The sequence below is a fragment of the Caenorhabditis remanei genome, chromosome V (assembly GCF_010183535.1).
Source record: "Caenorhabditis remanei strain PX506 chromosome V, whole genome shotgun sequence".
In the NCBI taxonomy this organism is placed as follows: Eukaryota; Metazoa; Nematoda; class Chromadorea; order Rhabditida; family Rhabditidae; genus Caenorhabditis; species Caenorhabditis remanei.
Window position 1 is genome coordinate 18,614,357 of NC_071332.1, and position 25,513 is coordinate 18,639,869.

At 41.8% G+C, this 25,513-nt stretch overlaps 6 protein-coding genes across 6 annotated transcripts; 3 read left to right on the forward strand and 3 right to left on the reverse strand.

Moving 5' to 3' along the window:
• Positions 1-833: 833 nt before the first annotated feature.
• On the reverse strand, positions 834-1,558 carry GCK72_021090 (uncharacterized protein; the record flags this gene model as incomplete). Its single annotated transcript, XM_053734007.1, has 5 exons — positions 834-926; positions 1,008-1,115; positions 1,158-1,259; positions 1,305-1,453; positions 1,510-1,558. The coding sequence occupies 5 exons, from the start codon at positions 1,556-1,558 to the stop codon at positions 834-836; spliced, it is 501 nt and encodes a 166-aa protein (XP_053582920.1).
• Positions 1,559-2,435: 877 nt separating this feature from the next.
• On the reverse strand, positions 2,436-2,966 carry GCK72_021091 (uncharacterized protein; the record flags this gene model as incomplete). The annotated part of the gene is made up of 3 exons (XM_053734008.1): positions 2,436-2,643; positions 2,693-2,859; positions 2,904-2,966. 3 exons carry the CDS (start codon positions 2,964-2,966, stop codon positions 2,436-2,438), a joined length of 438 nt encoding a protein of 145 aa, XP_053582921.1.
• Positions 2,967-13,249: 10,283 nt separating this feature from the next.
• Positions 13,250-14,348, forward strand: GCK72_021092 (uncharacterized protein; the record flags this gene model as incomplete). Its single annotated transcript, XM_053734009.1, has 4 exons — positions 13,250-13,301; positions 13,352-13,489; positions 13,921-14,165; positions 14,214-14,348. 4 exons carry the CDS (start codon positions 13,250-13,252, stop codon positions 14,346-14,348), a joined length of 570 nt encoding a protein of 189 aa, XP_053582922.1.
• A 267-nt stretch (positions 14,349-14,615) lies between these two features.
• On the forward strand, positions 14,616-15,165 carry GCK72_021093 (uncharacterized protein; the record flags this gene model as incomplete). The annotated part of the gene is made up of 3 exons (XM_053734010.1): positions 14,616-14,786; positions 14,835-15,009; positions 15,062-15,165. The coding sequence occupies 3 exons, from the start codon at positions 14,616-14,618 to the stop codon at positions 15,163-15,165; spliced, it is 450 nt and encodes a 149-aa protein (XP_053582923.1).
• A 191-nt stretch (positions 15,166-15,356) lies between these two features.
• Positions 15,357-15,906, forward strand: GCK72_021094 (uncharacterized protein; the record flags this gene model as incomplete). The annotated part of the gene is made up of 3 exons (XM_053734011.1): positions 15,357-15,468; positions 15,550-15,672; positions 15,725-15,906. 3 exons carry the CDS (start codon positions 15,357-15,359, stop codon positions 15,904-15,906), a joined length of 417 nt encoding a protein of 138 aa, XP_053582924.1.
• A 4,374-nt stretch (positions 15,907-20,280) lies between these two features.
• On the reverse strand, positions 20,281-22,929 carry GCK72_021095 (uncharacterized protein; the record flags this gene model as incomplete). The annotated part of the gene is made up of 4 exons (XM_053734012.1): positions 20,281-20,938; positions 21,044-21,144; positions 21,198-21,359; positions 22,342-22,929. The coding sequence occupies 4 exons, from the start codon at positions 22,927-22,929 to the stop codon at positions 20,281-20,283; spliced, it is 1,509 nt and encodes a 502-aa protein (XP_053582925.1).
• Between the last annotated feature and the right edge of the window lie 2,584 nt (positions 22,930-25,513).

The window sequence follows — 25,513 nt, forward strand, 5'->3', positions numbered from 1 at the left end:
TTATTCTCTGCGTCTCTCTCACTCACACACTCTCTCACTCTGTAGTCTATCCTTCACGCCTATCATTAATGATGTGCCTATCTTTAATGAGGTGGTCATACTTAATGAGGTCCCGATTAATGAGGTCCCTATGAGGTGCCTATCCTTAAAGACATTTCAGAATTTCAGAATTTCAGATTTTCAGAATTTCAGATTTTCAGAATTTCAGCAATTTCAGATTTTCAGAATTTCAGATTTTCAGAATTTCAGCAATTTCAGAATTTTCAGCAATTTCAGGCAATTTCAGCAATTTCAGCAATTTCAGATTTTTTGGAAAGTCAATTAGAGCCCCGGGTGGGTGTCGAACCTGCGGAGGGGAGCCGACCGCCGGTTGGACACACAACCGGGTGCGCCAACTGTGTAACCTAGACTGAGGGGTAAGATGATATTTATATACCGAGCGCCCCGCCGGCCGAGAGGGCGCCCTCGGTGGGCGCCCTGAGGGGGTCTCTGCGTCTCTCTTACCAGGCGCGTCTCTCACACCCGACAGGGCCCCCCGCTCCCTCGACTGTTTCTTTGTGTCTCTCATGTCTGGCGCGTCTCTCGTCTCGGCTCCCCCTTTCTCTGCGCCTCTCGCCAAATGTCATTGCATCCCACTCTCTCAGATATCAAAAGCCTGAGTGTGCCTTAAACACCCCTCGCAGCCTTAAAATGTGCCTTATACACCCCTCGCAAACCCCTGAGCGTGTCTAAAACACCCATCCTAACCCCCTAAGTGTGCCTTATACACCCCTCGAAAAATAAGCTGTGGAATCAAGACATTTTTCAACTCTACCAAATTTATTGAAGACAAATTATGAATTTATCGGAAATGTTTGCGTGAAGTCGAGCATGGTTGATGACATTGCGCCTCCCGTAGATAGCGTGGTGATATACGCCAGCCTGATCTGTAAATAACATATCTATAGCATTAATCAAATAGCATTAGTCTATAACATTAGTAAAATATCTTTAACAAAAATACTTACGGGTTCGGCTGGCGTATTGTTCGGCATTTGGATTGGCGGTGGTGGCAGCGTGAAGTGTGGTGGCGGTGGCGGTGGCGGGAGGGTAATATCCTCCTCCATTTTCACATCCTGGAATAAGTATTTTTCAGATATCAAGAAAATCAAATTTACCTGAAGGCCTAGAGTTGGATGTGGTGGTGGAGCTGGTGGTGCCGCTGTCGCCATGAAGGGAGCTGGTGGTGCCGCCATGAATGGATGGGGATTTCTCGAATGCTAAAATTGGAACATTTTGATAACTACAAAAATCTATAAATTTACCTGTCGAAGCTTCCGCATATGTGCCGCCACCGGACAGGCCTCCTCTGTCCGGTGGAAGGCATTCTTATGCCTCAACACATTTCCCCATCCCAGACAGCCTGGTACTGGGCACATCGACACGGATAGTGCTTTTCCCGCCAAGTTTTCGTCTGGAATTTCAAAAATAGTTATACAAAAACTCGAGAAACCTTCACAAAGCACTAACCCAGTGGAACGATCGTCTTCCAGGACATGCGGACGAGTGGAATTTCCATTTTTAGCAAATTATAGCAAGAACGATAGCGAAGAATCTTCCAACAAAGGGGGAAGGTGGTAGAATGAAATTGAGGTTGATCGAAATTTAGGTGGAGTGAAAAATGTCTTGTGCGTGTGATTCATAATTGATTGTGTAACAGGGTTGAGTGCATATGAATCACCCAGAAGCAATGTGAAGGTTTCCAGAATAATCTTTGTAGAGTTTGATAGTACCAACAAGAGTCAGATTCTTGAAAGCATCTTCCAAAAGTGGAATGGTTTGTGGATAAGGGATTTTATCAACTGGTGGAACATTTGGAGAACTTGGTGGTGGTGGTGGGGGATCAAAAGAATCCATTGGGAGTGGAACTTCGCTGGTTTCAGACATGATGAATGGCAGATTGATCACTTCAACGGATTATATACTCGACACTCGCACCGTTTCAGATGAACTTTCACCCATTTCTGGACTAGGATGTCGTTTTTAGCCAAATTTGTTGAAAAAAGGGCCCGAATCGTCTTGTTTGAGTGTTTCATAGCTTTCCGTATGAGAAAGTATATGCAATAGTAACCACAAACGTTTGACAAAAGCCCTTGAATCGGTACATTGAATACCCTTTTCCATTGTATGCAATTTTTGGTGAAAAACTCTAGAAATTCGGATTGGGGTTCAGCCCCGCTGCTATCCATAAAATATCCAAAATTTCGGTCATCTACCCACAAAGCGACCCAATGCTCGCCCGAATCATCACTAGGAGCTGTATTCCATATAAATGAGCATGGCCGTTTTTGAATTATTGGATTCCTGTCACATGGAAAAACTCCATGAAAATGTGTTCTTGTGATGCGGCATTTGCCAAGAAATTTCTCAAGTTGATTGGTTGATAGCGACATTTATTAACGAACACGGAAACGGACCCAGACACATTCAATTGGGAACATTGATCCAGAAGGATCACGGAGAAGTGGGGAATTTGGGTAACTAAGGGTTATCTTATACTTATCCTCAAAATAGCGCTTGACGGTGGTGAATCGAAGACGACGGCGTGCTTGGTATTTTGCGGCCAATTTGTGGTAGAAACTGTGGGAAGTTGGAGTCGCATCACTGAAAACATCAAATTTTGCAATTTTATGTGATTTCCTTCAAAACTTACAGGCTCAGTTCGGATTCAGCGCCAATGAGACATCCGTTACACGAATTCCACATCATTACAGGTTCCATTTCTTGAAGAAATTGATTGAGACTACGTACTGTTTGAGGAGATACGTGCTCGATACGTCCAAGCATCAACAGATGGGAAGCAAGATTGAATTCGACATACTGAAAACAGTTTTCCGTGAAAAATTATATGGGTAAAGACTTACTCCTGGTGGCAGTGGGGCATAATTGGGAGGAAAGTTGATTGGACGTACGACTCCTGGCAACATTTTTCGATCAAATGAATTGTGCAAAGCAAAGTGATCAAGCGCGGTGCTGAGTCACCGTCACATTTCGGAAACTGTCTATTGTCGCCATTCCGTCAAATTGAGACAAAACCAGTGCGTTCAACCCGCCTGTGGGTGTTTTCTCCTTGAACCTCATGAAAAGTTGAGTGCTGCCATTTTTCATGAGTTCCCATGAATTTGTAGAATCAAGAGGACTTAGGTTGAACACGTAAAAGGCGAATCCTGATCGGAACATTTTATAGGAAATGCGAGGGCAAGATTTGTTTGAGATGCATCCCAACTCTTCGTACATCCTTGTGAAAGCTTGAGCGTAATTTTTGTTTGCAAAATCGCATTTGATTGGTTGAGGTGGGTACATGGTGCCGTTTGCATCAACTTGGATTTCGGAAAGATTGTGATGGGCAAATGTGAAACAATTTTTTGACAGGTTTCCTTCCATGGCATCTGGGGCAATAAGACCAACAATAATTCGACGTGGAAGTATATCATTGTAGAGCATGTTGAATGGCATTTCCATCCGTCCTTCAGGAATTGTGATCATCTTCACTTTTGAAATTGTGAAAGGATACTGAGCCGGAGTCGTTCTTAATCGATTTTCCAGGGCAATTGTTGCAGATGGGACGACATCGATGGCCCTCATATGAAGTTTCAAGTCGGAAATTTGCAATTTTCCAGTCATTTCTGCGTATTGAGACTCTAGGCAAAAATGATCGGTGTTTCTGTAGAGTTCCAACTGGATATTGATGTGTGGAATCAAGAGCTTCTCGGTTTGGAAAGGTTCCAAAAATAGTGGAGTACAAATATCGATACCGTCGCCAGTGGAGATGACTCTCTTCTCCATGTTGTCTAGATCATCTGTGTTATCCCATCCTGCTGCTGTCAAAAATCCCATCTTTGTGTCTTCGTTTTCTCCAAACAGCGTTTGAATGTAGGCCTTGTATGCATAATGAGTTGAATCGTAGACAGGGACATTGTTGAAAGATAGCTTGACTTGATTGAAAAATGTGGATCCAATGAGGTTTGCAACTGCCACGGTTGGAATAAATTCCTCTTGGGCGGTATTCTTCATCTTCTTCAATCCGACAAGTTGAAGTTTGAACGAAAGATATGTCTTGTTGAGTTGGAAAAAGTGAGCGCTGTCAAACACATTGAACGTGTTCGGTCCTTTCGAATCAACAGGGTTTGAAGGCGAAAATGTCATCCATTTTCCCTTGTTAAAAGCTACTTGGCTTGGTGGAGTATCGAATAGACAAATGTTCGCCGTGGCACATGGTGCACTTTTCTTATCCACTAGTTTTGCCATTTTCCAAAAATATCACGTTTACGGGTTGATGATTTCGGGAGCTTTCTCTTCTTGCGGGCAATCTTCTTGCGTGGCTTCTTAGACTTCTTTGTAGTCTTCTTCTTCTTTTTTGGTTTGGCTTTGGTAGTAGCACGTCGACGTCTTCGGCGTCCTCCTTTTTGACCAAGATTATCAATAGCACGAGTGACAAGAGAATTATAGGAATTTGTGGCGTTTCTAGATAGCGACTTTTTGAAAGGGTCACCAGCTACAACGTCGTTTGCAACACGAAGTGACGAGTCCATTACTTCGCGACCTAGTGAAACACCCATGCGTTTCAGTAGAGGGACAGCGGAAATGAAGAGTTTTCCGAGTAATTGCGAAAACGGGCCATTTCCCCGCTGATAGATACTTCCGGCACGAAATCCACCAGAACCTCCTTGATTTGGGTCAGGTTCAAAGAACGCAGTCCAATCAACAGAAGAGTCAGGATCAAAATATACAAGCATGGTAGTAGAATACGTCGGTTGTTGACCAAGAATTCAGCCATCAAATGAAATTCTGACGGGACGGAAGTGAAGTACGATGACAATTTTTCCAGAATTGAATGGAATGAAATGATCTCGGTCGTTCTTGATTTGAATTCCAATTTTTGACACTTCAGACGGTCGAACACGTACATATAGTGGTTTTGTGAAAGATTGCTCGATATTTGCCCCGTCTCCCGTGTTCATGTTGATAACCTTCAAAAGTGGGACTTTCATGTGGCTTACAGTTTGTGGTTCCACAAGATTTTCCGAATATACATACATCAAGTCGGATCCAGAGTATGTTGAATATTTTCCTAGTGTTGGGAAAGTTTTGATGATTCGGTCATGTCCAATGAAATATGACAATCTCGCCGAGAAGTGTACTTGTGTCACGTTTTCAGGGCTTTTCACCAAAATTCTTTTGAATAGGGGTTGGTATGTGAACATGTCGATTTTCGTGTTGGTTTTGTTGAATTCCTTATCAATCCGTTGAGCAAGTGTATGATTCAGAATTTCCGCAAGTTCATTTGGGGTGGAAAATGTGCAATTTGGAACACTACATTTCAGAGGAGTATTCTTCAGCCAGACAACAAACTCGTTCTCGTTCCAGCCATTCTCTTCAGGCATTTCAGAAATCAGGTCATGTGACGATGGATAAATTATCGAGACAAGTCCAACTTCAAACTCCCGGTCCATGTTGATGGTGCGTGGTAGTTGGGTGTTAAAATTGGAGATTGAAGAATTTGCGTGAGCATTGCTCACGAGAGTTATGTAGAAATCGCTCATTTTTCGAGTCTTGGGTTTGGTAGTAGGTACCCAATGCAGGAACCAAGAATAGCAAGCCACTGGTGTTGAGGGTCAGAATTGGAACAAATTTTATATAGAGCAACAAAACTGACAGTGTAGACAATGAAAACTTGAGAACAAAATACGATGAGAGCCCTTGAGCACTTTGTGTTTCCACAAGACCAAATGGGACTATCCATCAAGATCAATTATATCTGAAGCGGGTATCCATGAGTTGAACGATGCGTCGTATCCTTTGAAGCTGACCAGGCACTCTTTTTTCCCATTTTTCGTCCGTTTTCGAATAATTTTGTCAATTTGGTAGAATTCGTCAGTTTTCGTGTGAAGGACCATTTCTTCTTCGTACCAAATTCCGTCAACTTCTCTATCGAGTGTGTCTGTCAAAATATACACTGGGATATCGTAAGGTATAATTCTGGAGACGATGAAAAGTTCTTCGGTCCACTTGGCTCTCGTTCCTTTGTCAAATGGTGAATTTTCCATCAAGACACGGACTGTATCACCGACTTTGAATTTCGGTGTGTATCTTCTTGATGCTCCGTAGAGCCGTTCCCAGACTTTGGCTGCATTCTTCCAGGTGACTTTTTCAGGTGATGTTCCAAGAGTTTCCATAAATGTTGAGTTGAGACCATCAACTATTTCTGGCAGTATTCGTGTCCATTCGAAGCTTCTCGCCGATGTGAACCATTTCTCCAGCTGCCTCTTTATACGCATAATTGCATTTTCAGCGTAACAGGCTTTCACGTTTGTGTTTTTTGGGTTCATATGTCGAATATCCAAATCTGAGCACAATTTCCGGAACTCTTTCCCCATGAATTCGGTACCTGAATGAAAAATGTATTGAACGGTTCAGGATCACTCTTGTTTACCTTTGTCTGTATATAATTTTGTTGGAATCCTCCATTTCGATCGCAATATTTCATCATAAGCTTTGGTAACCGTCATACACATCTTATTTTTCAACGGCCGGGCAAAAACATAGCGACTGAACACGTCAACCACCACCAAAATGTAGCAAAAACCGTTGTTGTATTTCTTCAATGTGGGAAGCATTGCAAGATCTGCCATATGATGACTATCTGGTCCAGTTGCCACCCAGGGGTTATGTTGAATTTTGGACTTTGGAAAATGTCTGGTATATGCATCGTTTGTGTGAAGATATGCGACAACATCTTTTCTTGAAATATCCGGATGAACTTTTCGTGCTTGGTATAAGAGTTTCGATACACTTCGAAAACCACTTTTTGGATCCGTATACAGGCGTTCCAAAGTTTTTTGAAACATTACAGCCTTCCAACGCTAAAACTACGAGGTGAAGTTCGAGTGCGGTACTGGCGTTTTGGATTCAGAAGATATCGTTGAGGAAGACCTGCTTTTTTCAATTCCTCAAGGAGTATGTGCATATTCAGCTGTACTCCATGTAGTGGCAATTCACCCGTCAAGTCGTCAAGAATGCGATTGATATTATGAATTGTGACGGGTTCACCACGAATCTCTATTTTCCCGGTGGGTTTTGAAATTTTGAAGATATCTGGAAATTTTGTTATATATGACATGATTTCCTTCTTAGCCGCGACAGGATTGATAACGTCTGGTACAGTTGGAGCTGGGGATTGAACGGCTTGTGGGAATTGATCCATTTGTGGTGTATCATTGAGAGAAACACTCAGTGGAGTGGGTTTCTTTGCTTCTTCTTCCTCTTCGGGTACTTTTCTCTTCCCGATGTCTTCGTCATCAATTCCGGAGCCATGTATTCGATTTTGCACAACGTTGGCGATATGTGCACGTATATGAGCAATTTTTGAATCGTTATCCATAGGTGCATTTAACAGTGAATCGACAGGTTCTTGCGGTACACGGGAAATTAGGTCTTGGTGCTCCTCGACTGTCAGCAGGACATATTTATTGTAGGACATGTTGAAGAATTGTGGAAGCAGCGGAAATCAAAACTGGAAGCAATACGGCAACTGGGTTTCCTCCTGTTTGAACCAAAAATTCACGAGTCTTGTCCAAATCGCGAATTATTGACAATTGGCGTAGGTTTTCAGTTTCAGGTCGCAGTTTTTGGATATGTTCGCGGGAAAGTGGAATAGAGCCGTTCAACATGTTGAAAATGAATTCCACAAGGCAAATGAGTGAATTATCCGAAATGGCATCAATATGGGCAAGACGGTTTGTTTTGTTTTTAGCATTGGCTAGTGACAGTATTTGGTTGAATGAATCCAAATTCCATTCAGCCTTTTGACTTTGGAGTGAAGACATGAGTAACTTTGTTAGGGAGAATGTTATCCCTATAACGAATTTCTTCAGGACAGTTTTTGTGAAGATCGATGAGCAAATATGAATACGGCAGACTGGTAGCGTCTTTATAAATTGCGAGAAATGTTTTGCATTCACCAGGCATCAATTGTGCCCCCAAACAGCTTACACTCGATTTATCCGCGTTGTTTTTGAACAAAATTATGTAACTTGCTTGCAAACGGAGGTTTCTGATCACTTTCGAGTAAAATATGGTGTGTAGAAGGAAAATTATTGTCATATCGTAGTGATGTGCCAAAACTGACACAAGGCGTTCCATTCCAGAGTTTTGGTCAATTTTTGTCATTAGGTCGTCAATTACGATCATTGCTTGTTGGTCCTTGTACTTTTTCAGCTCTTCCAGGTTTGGAAGACCTTCTCGAAGAAGAATGTCGGGTCTGTTTTTCAGTGAATCTGGTACGCTTTCAAAGGTGTCGTAGTACCAGAAGCATACACGACTGTTGACATCGAAAATTTGATTCCGTTGCTCCACAATTTGACGAGCAAGAGTGCTCTTCCCTTGGCCGCTGGGACCGACAATTAGCATTGTGCTTTGCCACGAAAGTCGGAGAACCATGTTAACGAAAAATGAAAATGATGAGTTGTCGAGTGTTTTCATGTTCAGGTCTATCGTTCATTTTGTCAAAATTTCCAAGTTTCTCGGTGAAAATGTGAATTTTCCAAAAATTTTCCGTTTTTCGCCCAAGTACCGATTTCGCAATACTCACTCTCCGCTTTTTGTCCAAGTTCCTATTTCGCAATACTCTGACTTGTCGAAAATTAGGGTGTCTTGGTTGTGCATACACCTTACGCGCACTCGTCGTAAAATTGTGCGCATTGCCTCTGTGTGCGTACACCGCACGCGCTTGTGAACTTGTCGTCAAATAAAATGTCTTGCTTGTGTGTATAATTTATTGGGAAAAGTATAATTTGAATATATCACAGATTTAATTAGAATATCCATATGGAAGTGTGGACCCGTCTGGTAGCACCCGTCGCTTGTCGAATGTATACCGGAACTTCTTCGATACTTCCTTGAAATATACATCGTGGTTCCGGTCTCTTCGAACTTGTTGTTGTGGGACGTCGATGGTGGAACGAGTGACGCCGTTCAACACTTCCTCAACCATGTTCTCCATCTGCTCCATTGTGACCTTCTTGGCGGCCTCCGAGTTGAGGGAGATGCCTTTGGATTTGACTTTGGTCTGCAAAATATGATTGTTTCAAGTCGATAAAAATTGATGTTACCTTGACATCTCCATTCTCCAAAATCTCCTTGTAGGCGTAAGATTTGGCACCCGTGGTGACAAATCTTTCCATTTTTCCGCTCAACTCGCTGGTGCATTGGCCGAGGAAAGGTCCCATCTCACTCTCCAATGGATCAATTGCACCTTTTGGAACTCTGTACACGACCGAATCTGTGTCTGAAAAGGAAATGTTATATTTCAGGATTCATATTTTTCCAGGTTACCTGTGTAACAGATATTTTCAGCGCCGACTTGCTCCATCAATCGGTAGAGGTGGAGACGTCCATAGGAGGGGACGTGGGCCGCGATGTGCATGGCACCGGTTGCCAAGCTTCTCAGTGACTCCTCTCTGGTCCGATGTACCACCATAACAGTATCTTTGAATGTCCAGACAGCTTCCATAATGATGGAAGTGTCATGGAACATTTTCCAAAACTGTGCGGGGTCATGGAAAAAGGCGGTGTTTGGCATATCAACACGCTGTGCCATTTTTCCCCACTGTAAATTTACATTTATGGATGTCTTTGAATAATTCAAAACTTACGAGTGAGTTGATGGAGAGTTTGGAGGAAAGACGTCGTCCTGGACTTTCTTCGAAAAGGTCCCAATTGTCCAAAATGATTCCTTGTTTCCTGTAGTCCTCGACGAACGTCTTTTTCTCTTCATCGGTGGTCACATCAGATGGCCATCCACTCGCATACTGAAATTCATATGAAATTTGAGAGTATTTCTGAAAAAACTTACAATTTTGAGGGCGATCATCTTGTTCATATATGATGTGAACAATCCGCCTTCTCCACTTTCATCGTTTTTGGCCCAGGACTCATACTCCACTGCCTGAAAATTCGGAAATTTTAACGATTCCTAATCTCAAGACTTACATCGTAAACGTTGGTAATTTTGTATCCCAGATCCAACGCTTTTCTTATTTCTGCAGTGGTGAATGTCCCTGTGAAGGCCCTCTCCTCGTCCGAATGCGTGCAGTCCACCTGAGATTGGGTCTTGGCGCAGGCTGAAATTTTGATGTTATTATAGCCAGTGAAAATTGTCAACATACTCCAGCATAGGGCAAAAAGTAGTTTCCCATCCGGCTTCATTCCGAGTAGTGGCAGCTTCAGGTCCTTTGGAGAGACGATACGACAGGAAATGAACCCTTTCCAGTAAACTCCAAACTTTGAGACGATTGGTGTGGTGATTTTCGAGAGTTGGACACTTTTTGGTGGACCGATTGGAAATTCTTCAGACTTCATTACAGCCGGATACATGCTGACAACGTCAACATGTTTCATAACCCATCGGCTATTATCGGCAATGAGTCTGAAGGCCTCCGTTCGACCACCGGAGAGAGCTTTTTCCATTTCCATGAGACCCTAAAACTGGTAATTTTGATGTGATTAGATGCAAAACTCCTTACAATTGGTTGGTATTCCTCAAAAAGTTTGGCCATGACTGGATTTTTCGATCGTTGCTTCTCCACTTTGCACTCCCAAACGACTTTCACCTCGTGTCTCTCTCGCAAGTACTGAAGTCGATCTTCATCCCGCTTCCGGATCGCTTCTCCAGTCAATCCTTCAATTATCGACTGGTTGGTGTACCGGCACTCATGTGCGTGCCAATAGCAGCCAAAAAATTCAATGACGAGTCCACGTGGAAATTTTGGGCAAGGCTCGACAAATCCATCCACGCTGAATTTGCCAATCTGTAATACATTGATAGTTTGAGAGGTTTTCGTTCAATAATTTTACCTTTTTCTCCCCGGTCGTGGCTGAAGAGGCGATATCCACCTTATTTGCGTTGCCGAACCATGCAAGGTACTTTTGGCTGACGATCGAAGAGTTTCGGGAAGCTGAAGGACGGGCGTCGAGAACAATCGGTCGCTCCACAGCAAGGTGGTTCCTTTGGAAAACCTTCATAGCGGCTGAAGCTGCCGTGACGGATTCCTGAAAACGTGGTTTACTATATATCAAGTTTTGAAAAACTCACTTCGAACAAGCAGACGTCTGTGGCCGCCTCAAAGTCATTCTCGAAGGTTACCAGAGCACTCGCCAAGATGAAGACGTCCGAGTAGCAGTACTTGAACAGCTCCTCGGCGAAATCAAACTGCTTCTTTTGCGCTCTTTCTTCCTCTAGGAAATCGGTGAGTTTCTGTCTGGCGGCGGTGGATTTGTGTTCCAAATTGTAGAACTTGTCTTCTGGGATGTCGCCGACGTAGTCGAAGTTCTCTCTTTTGATAAACTTCACCGGAAAGTCTCTGAATGTTTCAATTTGTAAATATTCCAAATCAGTAAAAACTTACCCCTTCTCCATTGGAATTCTGAAAGCCTTTCCAACGGCTGCAAGGCTCATGGTCAGATACTTCAAAGAGTCGATCAATTTGACTCCCTTGTACTTCAAGCTAACTATCTTCGTTCCTGCCATGATCACTGCTGGACTTGCTTTGTTCTTGGAGATGAGGCTTTTCAGGATAAACTGCGCGTCGTATCTGAAACCACAAAACCAAAGTTTTCATAATTTTCTTCAAATACTTACCCCGATGCGTTATGCGCAATTCCAATGAATCCTCTGTTCTCCTTTGAGAAGATCCACTCGGTGGCCTCATCGGCAACATTGGTGAATCTGGTCTCGTCCGAAACACAATTTATCACTGTGCAACGACCATTTGGAGCGCAGTGCTCACAGACGGATCCTGCAGCATCCTGCAGGTTGGTTGGGATGAATGTAGAGCAACTTTTGCAATAACGAAGTGCAACGAACAGGACAGGGACTTGTTCTCCGGTATCTTCCTCCTCCATACTCTGAAAATTAGGAAATTGTATGAATTTCATGAATTTCAACCAACCTCAAAGTCGTAGACGAATCTTTTTCGGGTCAATTTCTTCTCATTCTTGGTCGATTTTGAGAGTATGCAATGATGGGTCTCCGCTCGTTTCGTCCTACATCTTCTACACCACTTCTTTCCACACTCGTGTTTTGCCGCCACTTTGCTCTTGTTTGTGAAGTAGATTTCGCCACACTTCTTGCACAATTTGGTATGGTCGCATCGACTTTTTCCCGCTCTGGATCCTGTAAACTTTGAATAAATATATATGGTTCATTTCATGTTGATCTCACCCTTTTTCAGATGATTTTCCAGACAGGCGGTTGATCGGAACACTGCGGTACATCTTATACAGCACAGGGGAAGATCGTCTTGAGTTTCGGGACAATCGAGAGCTCCACAAGGATGGTGTATGCGTGGGCAGTTGTAGTGTGCCGCAAAAGTCCCAAAACGAACCAAACAGAGGCAGCAAAAATATTTTGTTTTGAGGAGTGGTGGTAGTTTGCGGACTCCTACGAAGTGACCCATTCCGTTCACTTCTTTCAGGAACAGTGCTATCGTCTTGTTCTCTCCAATGTATGGTCCGGCGAAGTATGGCGTCGACTGATGTTCAACAATTACAACTATCTGTAACTTCCCGGCAAATACTGTGTCTTGGAGTTGTTGAATATCGGTATAACCGAAATCATAGGTCTTTGTCATGCCAGCCTCCTGTAGAAACTTTATGAATTTTTTTTTTCGTATGGGGAATCGACTTACCATTTTCATTTCTCGAACCGCTTGAAAAAGGGCATTACATTGATTCGGTTTGTCGGGTGAAATCTTGATTGACTGCTTGTACATGGCCATTCCTTTCTTCCGATCGGCTACAGTTTCTCCATAGTATGCCTGATTGTACATGGCTGCCTGGTACACTGCGTGTGGAAGACAGTCGAATCTTACTGAAAATTGGACGTTAAAACTTGTAAAACTGTGATTCTTACCATCATTTTTCATAATGTTGGTTCTTGGCTTCCTTCCTTCCATGACTTCACCATCGACATCGATCTCAAAATCGCTGTCTTCTTCCTCATCTTCCTCTGATTCTTCCGCAGCATCGTCCAGAAGGTCCAGCACGTCCATTCCTCCTGCGTCTTCTTGATCATCGAGGTTCGAGCGTCGTTTCCCAAACAGATTTGTCTCCAAGATGTCTTCTATGCTGAACCCCATCTTTCTTTTCCCACTTCCCGAGGGAGGAGTAATATACTTCAAAGTCATTTGAAGTACTGGATTGTGGATTTCCAATGGAGACCGGTTTGATTGTGAAAGTAGCTCCAATGTCTGCACAATCTTCTGGTTGGAGACAGCATGAATTGGGGTGAAGGCCAGTCCCACCGCTGTTCCAGCTTCAAAATCTGGTGAATCGAAGGTCACTCCGACCCTGGTCTCGTCGGTGGCGTTCTTCGGAGCATACTTCGTGACTAGCTCCATCACCATTTCTCCAAAGTGGTTTGGACCAAAAGCACCGATTGTGGCTGATTTTGGTAAGCGAACCTCCAACTTGACAAACTCGAAATTTTTTGCATATGCCTCTGGTGGTGTCTCTTTCCACATACGCAACACTTTCATGCTTGCTCCGCCGAACTGATTCTGAAAAACGTTTCTATTTGAAAATTTGGGTAGAGGTTCCCCTCATTTTTCAAGTTTCCAAGTACAAAATCAAAATTTGGGCAGAGGTTCCCCTCATTTTTCAAGTTTCCAAGTACAAAATCAAAATTTGGGTAGAGGTTCCCCTCATTTTTCAAGTTTCCAAGTACAAAATCAAAATTTGGGCAGAGGTTCCCCTCATTTTTCAAGTTTCCAAGTACAAAATCAAAATTTGGGCAGAGGTTCCCCTCATTTTTGAAAAATTGGGCATAGGTTCCCCTATAATTTTGGAAATTTGGTCAAGTTTGTTTGTTTTTCAGGTTTCAAGAAAATACTTACATCGGCAGCCTGTGTGTGAGTCATCACAACATCCTCCTCTTCCGGTTCCTCATTTCTTCTCATCTCTTCCTGCTCCACGGTCGTATCGACCATCTCTCTGACAAGTACGGTGATCTCATCGTTAGCGTAGCTGCTCATTCTGAAAACACAATGGTTATTCAAAAGTCTGTCGCCAGTAATGAAGTAGGCACAGGATATGTATATCCGCCTAGTGTGCAAGATCAAGTTGGAGTGGTGAGTATTACAAACATTTGGAAATTGAAAAATCTCAAAACTGTTCAGGTTTCTTCGAATGGTCTGGATCAGTACTTTTATACATCGGCCCCAACTCAAAAGCCTGAAAAGAAGCCTGAAGCCTTCGTTTTCAACTTTGCCAAGGGTTCCATGCCTACCGTCCACATTCACCCAAAACCTTAGTTTGTTTGCTCGCTGCCCTCTTGTCGGTGGTTTTTTGTAAAATTCTCCTACCGATGATGATTCATGCTTCATCTGACCCTTGCTTAATTGAATTTTTCTAGTGCCCGCCCCTTTCTGTGGATGACTCATGTTTTTCAGACACCTATTTAAGCGTGATGTGCTCATCACTTTTCCCACATCCTCACTTTCCCACCTTTCATTTGCTTCTCCTGTAGTGCTTCTCACCTTGATAAATTTTTCGCTCCAAATTTCGTGTGATTTTTAGAAATGTCTGGTGTTCCATCCGATTATGGTACTATTGCTAAACCAAAGATGAACAGTCAACGTGAGAAACGTCCGTATTTTGAAGATGATGGAGAGACTAACCATGCTCCGATGAAGAAGATTCCAAAAAAGAAGCTCGTGGTCCCTGAAATTGAAAAATCTGGTGCAAAGCGCGTGAGTTGGCCTTAATTTGTAGAAAACTAGGAATGATTCTGTTTATAGTGGCTATATGAGAAAGCTGCCGAGTCAATTATTCCTACTGAGGATCAATCCAATGTTATGCCGGAACGTCTTTTCAAAGGATTGGACCCCCTCATTGTCCACATGTGTGTCCCATGCAAAAAATTCAATTCGAGCCGTGAAACTGTCAAGATTGAAGATGGAATGATCCAGATTCGTGAGTTTACTTGTACCAAAATATTTCAAATGTTCCAATTCCCAAATTTCAGCTCTAGCTCTATGCACCGTGTGTCGTTCTCATCTCATTGCCCAGAAAAACATGAAGTTCTTCCAGCACGATTGCCCATCACTCAAGAAGGAGTTCAATCTGTGAATCTGATAATTTTTGTTCCTGACCCATATCTTCTTCTTCTTCTGTGCTTACGTCATTTTTGAAACAAAGGTGTTGGTTCGTGTCTTCCAAAATTATGAGTAATGAAAAGTGGGCCTGTTTGTCTTGTGTTACACTGTTGAAAAAAGTCGTGGGACCTGGCACAGTTTGTTTGCCGAGACACACACACTGACATGGACCTGAATTCTCGAGATTCTGATTGTGAAATGGATTCTATTCCGGATGGACAGGGTGCACTTCTGGAATTAGAAGCTATGGAGATGTGGGAGGGTATTCCCAAACTGGGTACGTTTTCATGGAAATTTAGGAGAGGAGTTTCAATTACGAAATTTCAATTTGAAAATTTGACCGGTCAGTAATTTTCAGAGCCAATTCAATCTGCTGAAATTGTGGAAGTTGTGGATGAAGAGCCATGGTGGGTCAACTTCGAAATTGGTTCGGTAGAGGGGCAAAAACGGGAAGATGAAAGTGTGCCGGAGATGACTCAGTGTAAGTTTTCTCTCCACTACTTTGCGGCAAATTTCCAAAATTTCTCTTTCAGTTTCCCGAAGTTACTCGCGATTGGGTGAAATTGAGCTAGAGTCAATGGAACAAGGGTTGGAGCAGCAGGATAACTCTATGGGATCTATGGCCAGTGAGGATGATATGGATCCTGATTACATCCCGGATGGTCAGGCAGAATGGATGGAAATGGAGAGAAAAGCTGGCCGTTTTTATGATTAAGCTGATGTTGTTGCCCTATATCTGTTATAATATGACTATTGTTCCAAAAATAAATTTGGTATCCGTAAATCCATGTTTTGTGTATATCTCCTACAAAATTCAGATGACCTCTGTCAGTTTCCTAGTTCGTACTACATTCCCAGTTTTCGCCTAAGTTACGTTGTTTGCATAGTTGGTGTCTTCGAAGTAGCTCAAAATTTAGTCATCATGTATGGTAGTAGAAGCAGTCGACTCCGCCCCCTCTAGTGAATTTTTCTTGGCACCTTTTTTGGAACTCATTCTCATACTGATTGCAAAAGCAAACGTAAAAGTAAACGCAAAAATGAACTTCACTGTTGTTCGTCCTAAATCCCGCTACCATCCATATTCTTCTAAGAATTACGTCTCGACGCTGGGAGATCGTGTTTACGGTAGCTCTAAGTTATCGCGGCCGCTTTGTGAGTCGCTGAGTTGGTCGAAAAGATGCGAGACACCTGCGAAATCGGAATGGAATTGGGACGAGATCAAGCTCACCAGTGCTCAAGAGCAAGTCTTCGACAAAATGGTGGACCACTTGAAATCAGTAAGTCTATACATACATTTCGTTCCGTTTTGATTAGAAAACCTTTTCGTTCATACGGGTGCAGAATTTTTCCAAAAGTTTACGGGTACTTGGCTTTCTAAAGATTGTGGAGGGGGCCTATTTCTGATTTTTAGCCGTATAGAAATTTTCGTAGAGTATAGAAATTTTCGTAGAGTATTGGTAGCCATGAGTGAGAAATTTTTGTGTAGAAATTGGCTCTATGTCTGATTTTTAGTCGTATAGAGAAATTTTTGTAGCCGGGTAATCATGCTGAGTGAGAAATTTTTGAGAGTGGGAAATTTTTGTGTAGAAATTGGCTCTATGTCTGATTTTTAGTCGTATAGAGAAATTTTTGTAGCCGGGTAGTCATGCTGAGTGAGAAATTTTTGAGAGTGGGAAATTTTTGTGTAGAAATTGGCTCTATGTCTGATTTTTAGTCGTATAGAGAAATTTTTGTAGCCGGGTAGTCATGCTGAGTGAGAAATTTTTGAGAGTGGGAAATTTTTGTGTAGAAATTGGCTCTATGTCTGATTTTTAGTCGTATAGAGAAATTTTTGTAGCCAGGTAGTCATGCTGAGTGAGAAATTTTTGAGAGTGGGAAATTTTTGTGTAGAAATTGGCTCTATGTCTGATTTTTAGTCGTATAGAGAAATTTTTGTAGCCGGGTAGTCATGCTGAGTGAGAAATTTTTGAGAGTGGGAAATTTTTGTGTAGAAATTGGCTCTATGTCTGATTTTTAGTCGTGTAGAGAAATTTTTGTAGCCGGGTAGTCATGCTGAGTGAGAAATTTTTGAGAGTGGGAAATTTTTGTGTAGAAATTGGCTCTATGTCTGATTTTTAGTCGTATAGAGAAATTTTTGTAGCCAGGTAGTCATGCTGAGTGAGAAATTTTTGAGAGTGGGAAATTTTTGTGTAGAAATTGGCTCTATGTCTGATTTTTAGTCGTGTAGAGAAATTTTTGTAGCCGGGTAGTCATGCTGAGTGAGAAATTTTTGAGAGTGGGAAATTTTTGAGAGCGGAGGATTTTTGAGAGTGGGGGAATTTTTGTGATTTTTAGTCGTATAGAAATTTTTTTTTGTGTAGACGTCTCTGAATATTTTTGAATTGAGTGAAAAACTTACGTCGTTTCAGGGCAGTCAGTTCTTTGACTTTCTTTCGGGACTTGCTGGCTGTGGGAAGAGTGTGGTCCTTGGGAAGTTTGCCAACCACGTGCGTTGTCACTATGGGTACAAGGAGTCTTGTGCCATCACGGCGTATACCGGTATGGCAGCGCAGAACGTTCAAGGAGTGACGCTTCACTCGCTTCTTCGAATTTTTGTAAGTTTTCCAATTCGTCCATTTCGGTGTCTGTAAATTAGATATTTTAGCCTGGCCAAAAACCGTTCACCCCGTTGAGTAGAGACACAACAAACCAGTTGTTCAACGCTTTGAGTCGTCTCCGTGTACTGATTATTGATGAGATCAGTCTGATCTCAGCGCTGTTTCTGGCACAGATCGATCACCGGCTCCAGGAAATCTTTGGATCTGACAATCCGTTCGGTGGAGTCTCGGTTGTGGTGTTTGGCGATTTCCTGCAACTCCCGCCGGTCACGTCTTCTCGTGTTCCAGAACACGTTTTCAGCTGTGAGTTACATATATATATATATATATATATATATATAAACGTTGCCGATTTTCAGGCGTACCTGGTGAGTACCGCGCCGTTCGAGCAACTGTCACCCCAAAGTCACCATCAAGACTTTGGGGCCTCTTCAACATGTTGGAATTGGAGGAAAACATCCGGGCGAAGGATCGGGAGGAAGCCCGAGTTCTTGCGGCAATTCGTCTTGGCGAGTGCACCGAAACGATCAGTGGCTTCCTTCACCACAAATGCCGGATGGATGGAGGCATGCCAGAAGACATCTACCGGGAAATTCGACTTTTGGAAAATGAAGACCCCGATAAAGTCTTCATGGTTCTCGCGAAGACGTGCGCAATGGTCAAAGCGTTGAACGAATGGGTTTGTTTCAAAAATCGACTTACAAATTCATATAGCATGTTTCAGGTATTCAACCATTCGAAAAAGCGTATCGTTTTGGAGCCAAGCACTGAGTCTTCGTTGACTACAACAGGATTCAGTCTCCGAGGTGAAAGATGTTCCTTAAAACTGGTTGTTGGCAAGAGAGTCATGGTGACACACAACTTGCCACTTGAGGGTTTGGCCAATGGTGTGATGGCTCGTTTGGTTCGCAACTCTCGGGAATATCTGGTGCTGGAAAGGTAACATTATTCTTATAAAACCTGATCTGAAATATTTATCTTTAGACTGGATAACCAGAAGACTGTGTACCTCGATCGTAAATTATTCACGGATGGTCAACGATATTGGCACCAGTTTCCTGTGGTCATGGCAGAGGCAATCACAGTGCACAAATCCCAAGGCATGACGTTCGATGGCGTGGTGATCGTCACCGAGGGAATGAATCGCTGGAGCGGCGGTATTTTTTATACCGCTTTGAGTCGAGCGCGTTCCCTGGGGACTTCAAGGATCGTCGACGTGGGTACGGTGCAATGGAGCGCATGCCGACTGGCACTTGCCGAATTGGAGCGGATGCAGAGAAGATCATCAGTATAAATCTCTTGTTTTTTCTCAGTTCTGTAAATAAATAGGTTAGAATCAAGTCTAAGGGAAATTATCGGGCAAAAATTCAAAGAAAAAGAGTCAGTTTGAAAGATGTGTCGGGTTTGGGAGAGAGTGAGAGTGAGAGTGAGAGTGAGAGAGGGGGAGAGGGAGAGGTATGTAGAATTGTGGTCCAATCCTTCTTAGTCCGATCTGTGTGCGTGCCCGCGAGAGAGTATGTGTTTGAAGAGGCAGTGACCTATCACAGTGTAGAGTGCGCAATTTGTATGCATTTCTTGGGAGACGCAAAGGTGTCGAACCCCCGACAATCCTTCTTCATATGATCTGTGTGTGCTAAAGAGAGTGTATGGTGCTAAAGAGCCAGTGGCCTCTCACAGTGTAGAGAGTGCAATTTGAGTGCATTTCTTGAGAGACGCAAAGGTGTCGAACCCCCGACAATCCTTCTTCATATGATCTGTGTGTGCTAAAGAGAGAGTGTATGGTGCTAAAACCCATGGAATTCTTGAACAAGTGATATTCAGATTATGTAAATTTGAAACGGATATATGGAATTTTTCATGAGTCTGAAAATCTGTAACCGTAAACATTCATTTGTGGACAAATATGCAAATTTCATTGATAAACAGATAAATCGGCTAGAATTCATGAAAATCGATACGAAGAGCAGCTACCAGCGATGAGTCACTATGTAAACAACGGATGTGGGTACAGTGTACCTGAGCTTGCTAAGAGATCAAAGTACAAAAGTTCGCCTTATATTCCCCCATACTTCTCTGCCGTTAGCTATTTGTTAATAGTAAGCATCATTGGCTTTTCCTGGAGTCCCTCACGATATAGTACCTTCGCTAAAAACAGCGTCCCAACTGTAAGGCGAGCAAACCCTCATTTTGAAAAGTATTACTTATATCTTAACCTTTATTCAAAACTGCATCCGAACTAGAACCGCCCGAAAAGAAACAGATCAAATCAGAACCACCCACACCTAGGTCTTATAGCTGTATTATAATGATTAAGCATCTTTTAGTCGGTTCCGATTAGTACCAGTTCTAATTCGGTCGGTTTTGAATCGGAAGCAGTTTCTGAACAATGTCGCTAGCCATCCCTCAACTGTGAGTCGCCTGACGATTGCGCGATACAGTATCCCTTCGAAAAAGGGTGACGTGTGTTTCCTTATCAAATACACTTTCCCTTTTCACAACCCTGTTTTATGTTCCACCTCTTTTAAATAAAACAAGTCATCCATCGAAATGCATTCCACCAGAATCTCTACATTCACCAAGTTCCCAAACGAAATTTCTTGTATTGGTGTTGAAATTATTAGCGAGCTGATAATGAACGTCTCCAGATAGTTCCACTGCTCCAATTTCATGACTTCGTCGATGCCAATTGGTAGTGGGTAGTTTCCGGAGGCTTGAAGGCTCAGAGTTTTGAGAGTTGGTGGGTTGATGACTTGTAGGATAGAAACAACTTCATATTGACTGGAAATTTCCAGCTCTAATACTTCAACTTTCAATAATTGGTTCCTAGATTTCAAATGATCCTTAAACATCTCCATGAAACTAGGATCTTTTGAAAAATTGACACGGGCGGTTTTAATGACATCCTGTTGATTTCTGAGCATTATTTCAAAGTCGTTCAAGAAAACCGATCGATAATCCTGCGGTATATACTGTTGTCCAATCGAACATCCGAACCCATATTTTTCATAAATAATCTGTTGGGAGTCATCGTAAGCCACCATAATCTTTCCTTGTTCTTTGAGAGATATATTTATTTTTTGAATTCCTGGGTTCTCACGAATGAAGTCTACGCGATTGCGGATGGTGCGGGACACTTTTCGGAGTGACTGGCTGAAAAACAGTTGGTGGTAGATTACTGTAGATAAAACCCCGCCCATGTTTTAAGAGGTGGTATTGTAGCACTAAGCTCCGCCCATTCTTATCAACGCCACTCACATGTCAACACCACCAACATACTTCAGAATGTTTCTCATGATAACGTAGTTTCCACACACTCCGGAAACGGAATCGCTTGTTGATGGCATTTGGGGAACAACCTGAAAATAGTATTTTTTGAAAATATTTTCTAAAAATAACTGAGGTGCCCTACATTCTGTGGTGAGATGAGATGAACACGGGAGAATGAGATTTTGTGAGAGTTTGTGTAGTGAGAGACTCCGAGGGGTTGATGGTGGAGGCTCTCAAGGGCGTCTTGTTGTAGATGGTCGTAGTAAATGGTGACGGTGTCGAAGGTTGGTTGCTGGATGAGAATCTGGAATGAAAGTGTTGAAGAAAGAACTGAAAAGGCATATTTTTGTTATTTGAGGGAACATTATTGTTTTGGGATATTGTTCTAAAATTTTTTCGGAAAAAACTTTGGGTTTTGATTATAAAAATTTCGAAATACCAAGTTTCTGAAATTCTGTAACCCAAATTCAAAAAAACAAGAAAGATCTGAAATCGTGGTACCTTTTCAGAACCGCTGAATTTCTTTTGCTCGCTGAATGTTTTCACTCGAAGAAGGGTACCACAAAAATATGTTACCGAAAATATTTATTCTGTTATACTCAGACTTGTCACAGGTCGCGACTGCCCGTTTTGAAAAAATGATTCGAACCAAAATTTGACATTTTTTGGAAATAAGTCTAGTTTTTAACTAAACGTTTAGAATTCTATCAAAATATGAGTATCTATTGTAATTTAAGAACTTTTACTCTGAAATTTCAAAAAATTCAAAAAATTTTGTCAAAAATAAGTACTTATTTTGAATCCGGGCCGAGAGAAAGTTCAGCTTGTCTCGGCCCGTCGATCCAGCCCAGCCCGGTTTTTTTTCACAAAATCTGGTTATACTGTGTTTTCAAGACACTTGGAGGATACTACTCTTTTTTGTTTTATCTGTTCTTCTGTTAATGCTAGCCTGGTAACTTTTTATGTAAATGTCTGTCTGTTTCAGGATGTCCAGGTGTTCAATCCGATACATATTTGAGCGTAATGTTGGCTGCATCTGTTTCCATATCCCTAAATATTCTGTTTGTCCACACAACTTCTACCTTACTTTATTGATTTGTCTGTTTCTGTGCGTCCAGATTGGAAAATCTGATGTTTGTCCGGTGGAATGTATGTTTATTCATTGATTCCCGCTCCCTGTAGAATGGAATTCCTCCCAACCAGAGTTGAGCGCTATGCGGTTTTTGAAATAATGGAAGGCAGAAGTCCCGCTCAACCCTGCTCTCAACATTTCCAAAGCTTTGTACCTCCTTCAATGCCTCCAAATCCTTCACCGAAAAGGTATCCAGAGCAACATTCATCTCCAATCCGTTCTTCTCCTTCCATGCATCCAACTCCAATACATTTCTCAAATCCACAATACCCTTCAACGACAAATCCACTGCCTTCAAAGTTTCAGAATCGAGATACGGTAGAACTGACGTCAATTGAACACTTTTATCTATTTCCAGACGAATGTTCTTGACCTTTAACTTGTCTTTCCGGGTTTTCAGTACATTTTTAACGCTGGCGAAAACACGGTCAATATGCTCCTCTGGCTCCTGGAATCCGATATGGAGCTCTTGAAGTTCCGGCTCATTCTCCTCCAAGATAATTGTCAAATCCTCCCGGAGTACTGTCACGAAGTCGGTGTCCTCCATGAAAGCTTGAAAGTTGTTCCTTTTGCACATGATGGTGGTATTTGATTCCTCTTGCTGGTACTGAATTTTGATGGGTCCTGAAGATAAGCAGAAAAAGTTGAGCCAGAGACAAATGGTGTCGGCGTGAAGGGTTACTGATATTTCTTTGATGGAAGCTTTTTGAAGACCAGTGAGAGGTTCAGGGAAGAATGGCATGGTTCTGGAATTAGATTGAACTACAAACTACAGTTTTTTGAGAAAAAGTCTATTTAAAATTTTCATTCAAATTTTAGACTCCGCCCACCAATACAACATCTGGCCTCCAAAAGTGTGTATCGGTCATTTCTACTTCTTTTTTGGAAGCGGAGCATAGAATTTGAAAGATAATTTCGAAAAAAAGGGAATTCAAAACTTACAATAATTCACAAGCAGCTTCGACGGTATAATTAGCAAGATTGTAATTAATGTATCTGGAAAAAATAATGGCTGTATGGGTTGTGTAAAGGAATATTGTGAAAAGCAAAAAAAGTTGAAAGTGGATGGGGACGGCAAACGAATGGTCTCGCCCTCCGAATACTTTGCAAATTTATAAGAAGAGAAGGAAGGGACATAGAATATTCAAACAAACAAAAACTGAAAGTCTCCTTACTGATAACGGTATGACAGCCTTACTGATAACGGTTTACAGCCATAAAATTTTGAGATCAACTTTTTTTCTCGTTTTTTTCACTTTCCTCTTGATATCTCGGGTTGTATAGAACCGAGAGCTTTGAAATTTGGTACAGTTATGAAACTTGGCATGGGGAAGATGGTTAAAAAATCAGATTTCAAATCCGATCTAATGGCTTCGAGTTACACTCAAATAACCTCAAAAAATGAGCAAATGAAAAAATTACGCAAAAATAACGTGACGTAATGGATAATGGAATTTTAAATCACAGGTTTCTTTCTTATTTTTTTTCATTTCTTAAATTATTTCTCTCATTTCTTAATTTATTTATGCAGAATGGTCCGTGAAGCTAAAGCGGATGCAGATTATAGAGAGGAATGTTGAAAAAATCGAGAAAAAAAGTTGAGCTCACACGGGAAAGCTCCGCCCACCGAAATCGCTTACGTCATACAGTACCGGACAAAAAGGTATCAACTTTGGCTATTTTCAGTTGAAAATGACCAACTTTGATAGTGTTTTTCGGTGTCACCTGTCGTTCTTGTTTTTAAAGCCTAAAATATGTCCGGAATATTCTCTTGTTAGACAGGTTGCAAGGACATTTTAACCTACTTTTAGGAAAACAACAATAAATTATCAGATAAGATTTGTAAATGATAAGGGGGGTCTATTTAGTGGGTGTGTCACAGTCACCGATATTTTCGAAAGGAAGATTATCATTAGAGCGCACTTGCTGACTACCTTTGGCTCCAATATTTTAAAAACGGCAACATTTTTGAGAAACTTCCAGAAAGTTTAACCTACTGAAGGTAATCTTTACAAAACTATTGAAGGCTACTGTAGCTTTACCAATGAAGATGTTATAAACTTTGAAGCATAGAGCCAACTCTGAAAAACGTGTCAAAAACCCATTGATTTTCTGTTGCTCACTCCTATTTCTTATCTCTGAACCGCCCGAGTCACACGTTCCCACCCTTACTATCGCTTGCGGTGACCACCTATTGTTTCACGCCCTTATCAAATAAATCACTAAACTATAATAAAACATAAGTTGAGATTGATTACGTGACAGAGACATTTGTTAAAAAAGTAAACTAAACTTTAAAAAGGAAAACCTTGGTTTGTGTTTGTTGTGAGCGTTGAGAAGTACTATCACACTGGGTCAACTTTATAAATGCCGCAAATATTGAATTGCTATAATTTTCGGCAGGAAAATATCTTAATTTCACAACAACGATTCCTGTTTAGCTTGACATCAGCACAAATGACAATATAAAATGTTTCCAGAAGAAACGGCGAAAAAACAATCCAAAATTGTGGGAACTTACTATTCAGAAGCTGCTTCAAGTTCGGCATGGGGGACGAGGTGTCTGGTTACTGAATTTTGAATTAAGGCAACTTTCTACCGTACTTTACCATAAAAGTTTTCAAAGTACGGTAGTAACGAGTCCGCAAGCCGAACGCAGAACGATAGGTCAGCCAACGACAAATAGGCAATTCTGCTGCTTATCAGCTTTTATTATATACCCTCCTGGGAGAGTGTGATAGAGTCTCAGAAAAAAAAGAAATCCATACTCTGATAAGAAACAGCCCATTCTGGAAGAGAAAATTATTATTAAAAAATTTTTTTTGGCATCATCAAAAAATGTCATAGCAGTTCCAGCACCATTACTAGACTTGTTCTCCTTTTTCCTATCATGCACCAGTTTGTTTTTCTTCAGGTTTTGTTGTTCAGAACAACCAAAATTTTGTGTAAACATCGCCTATCTAGTTGTTGCAAAACTTGTCAAATTTCGGCACAAGATTTTCAATTTTTTTGGAAAGGGGTGTCATTCTCACTTCCCCTTCCTTAATACCATTGTCAGATTGTCTGATTCTCCCAGAAGGCCCATGGCTCTTATCTATCTCTCCCCCCTATCTGATAACTTTTTCTCTTTCACCATTCCGTATTGGAATGCCATAACCTACAATGTAAATACTTTTCTTTCCCCCTCTCAATTTGCTATTCTACTTGATTCCTCTATAACCCGGTTCTAATATTTCTTCCTCCTTTCCTGTTGTTTAAACGAACAGTTTCTTAATTTATTCTCTGTCCCTGCCTCCAATTGCCTACTTCCTTTATTTCCCATTGAA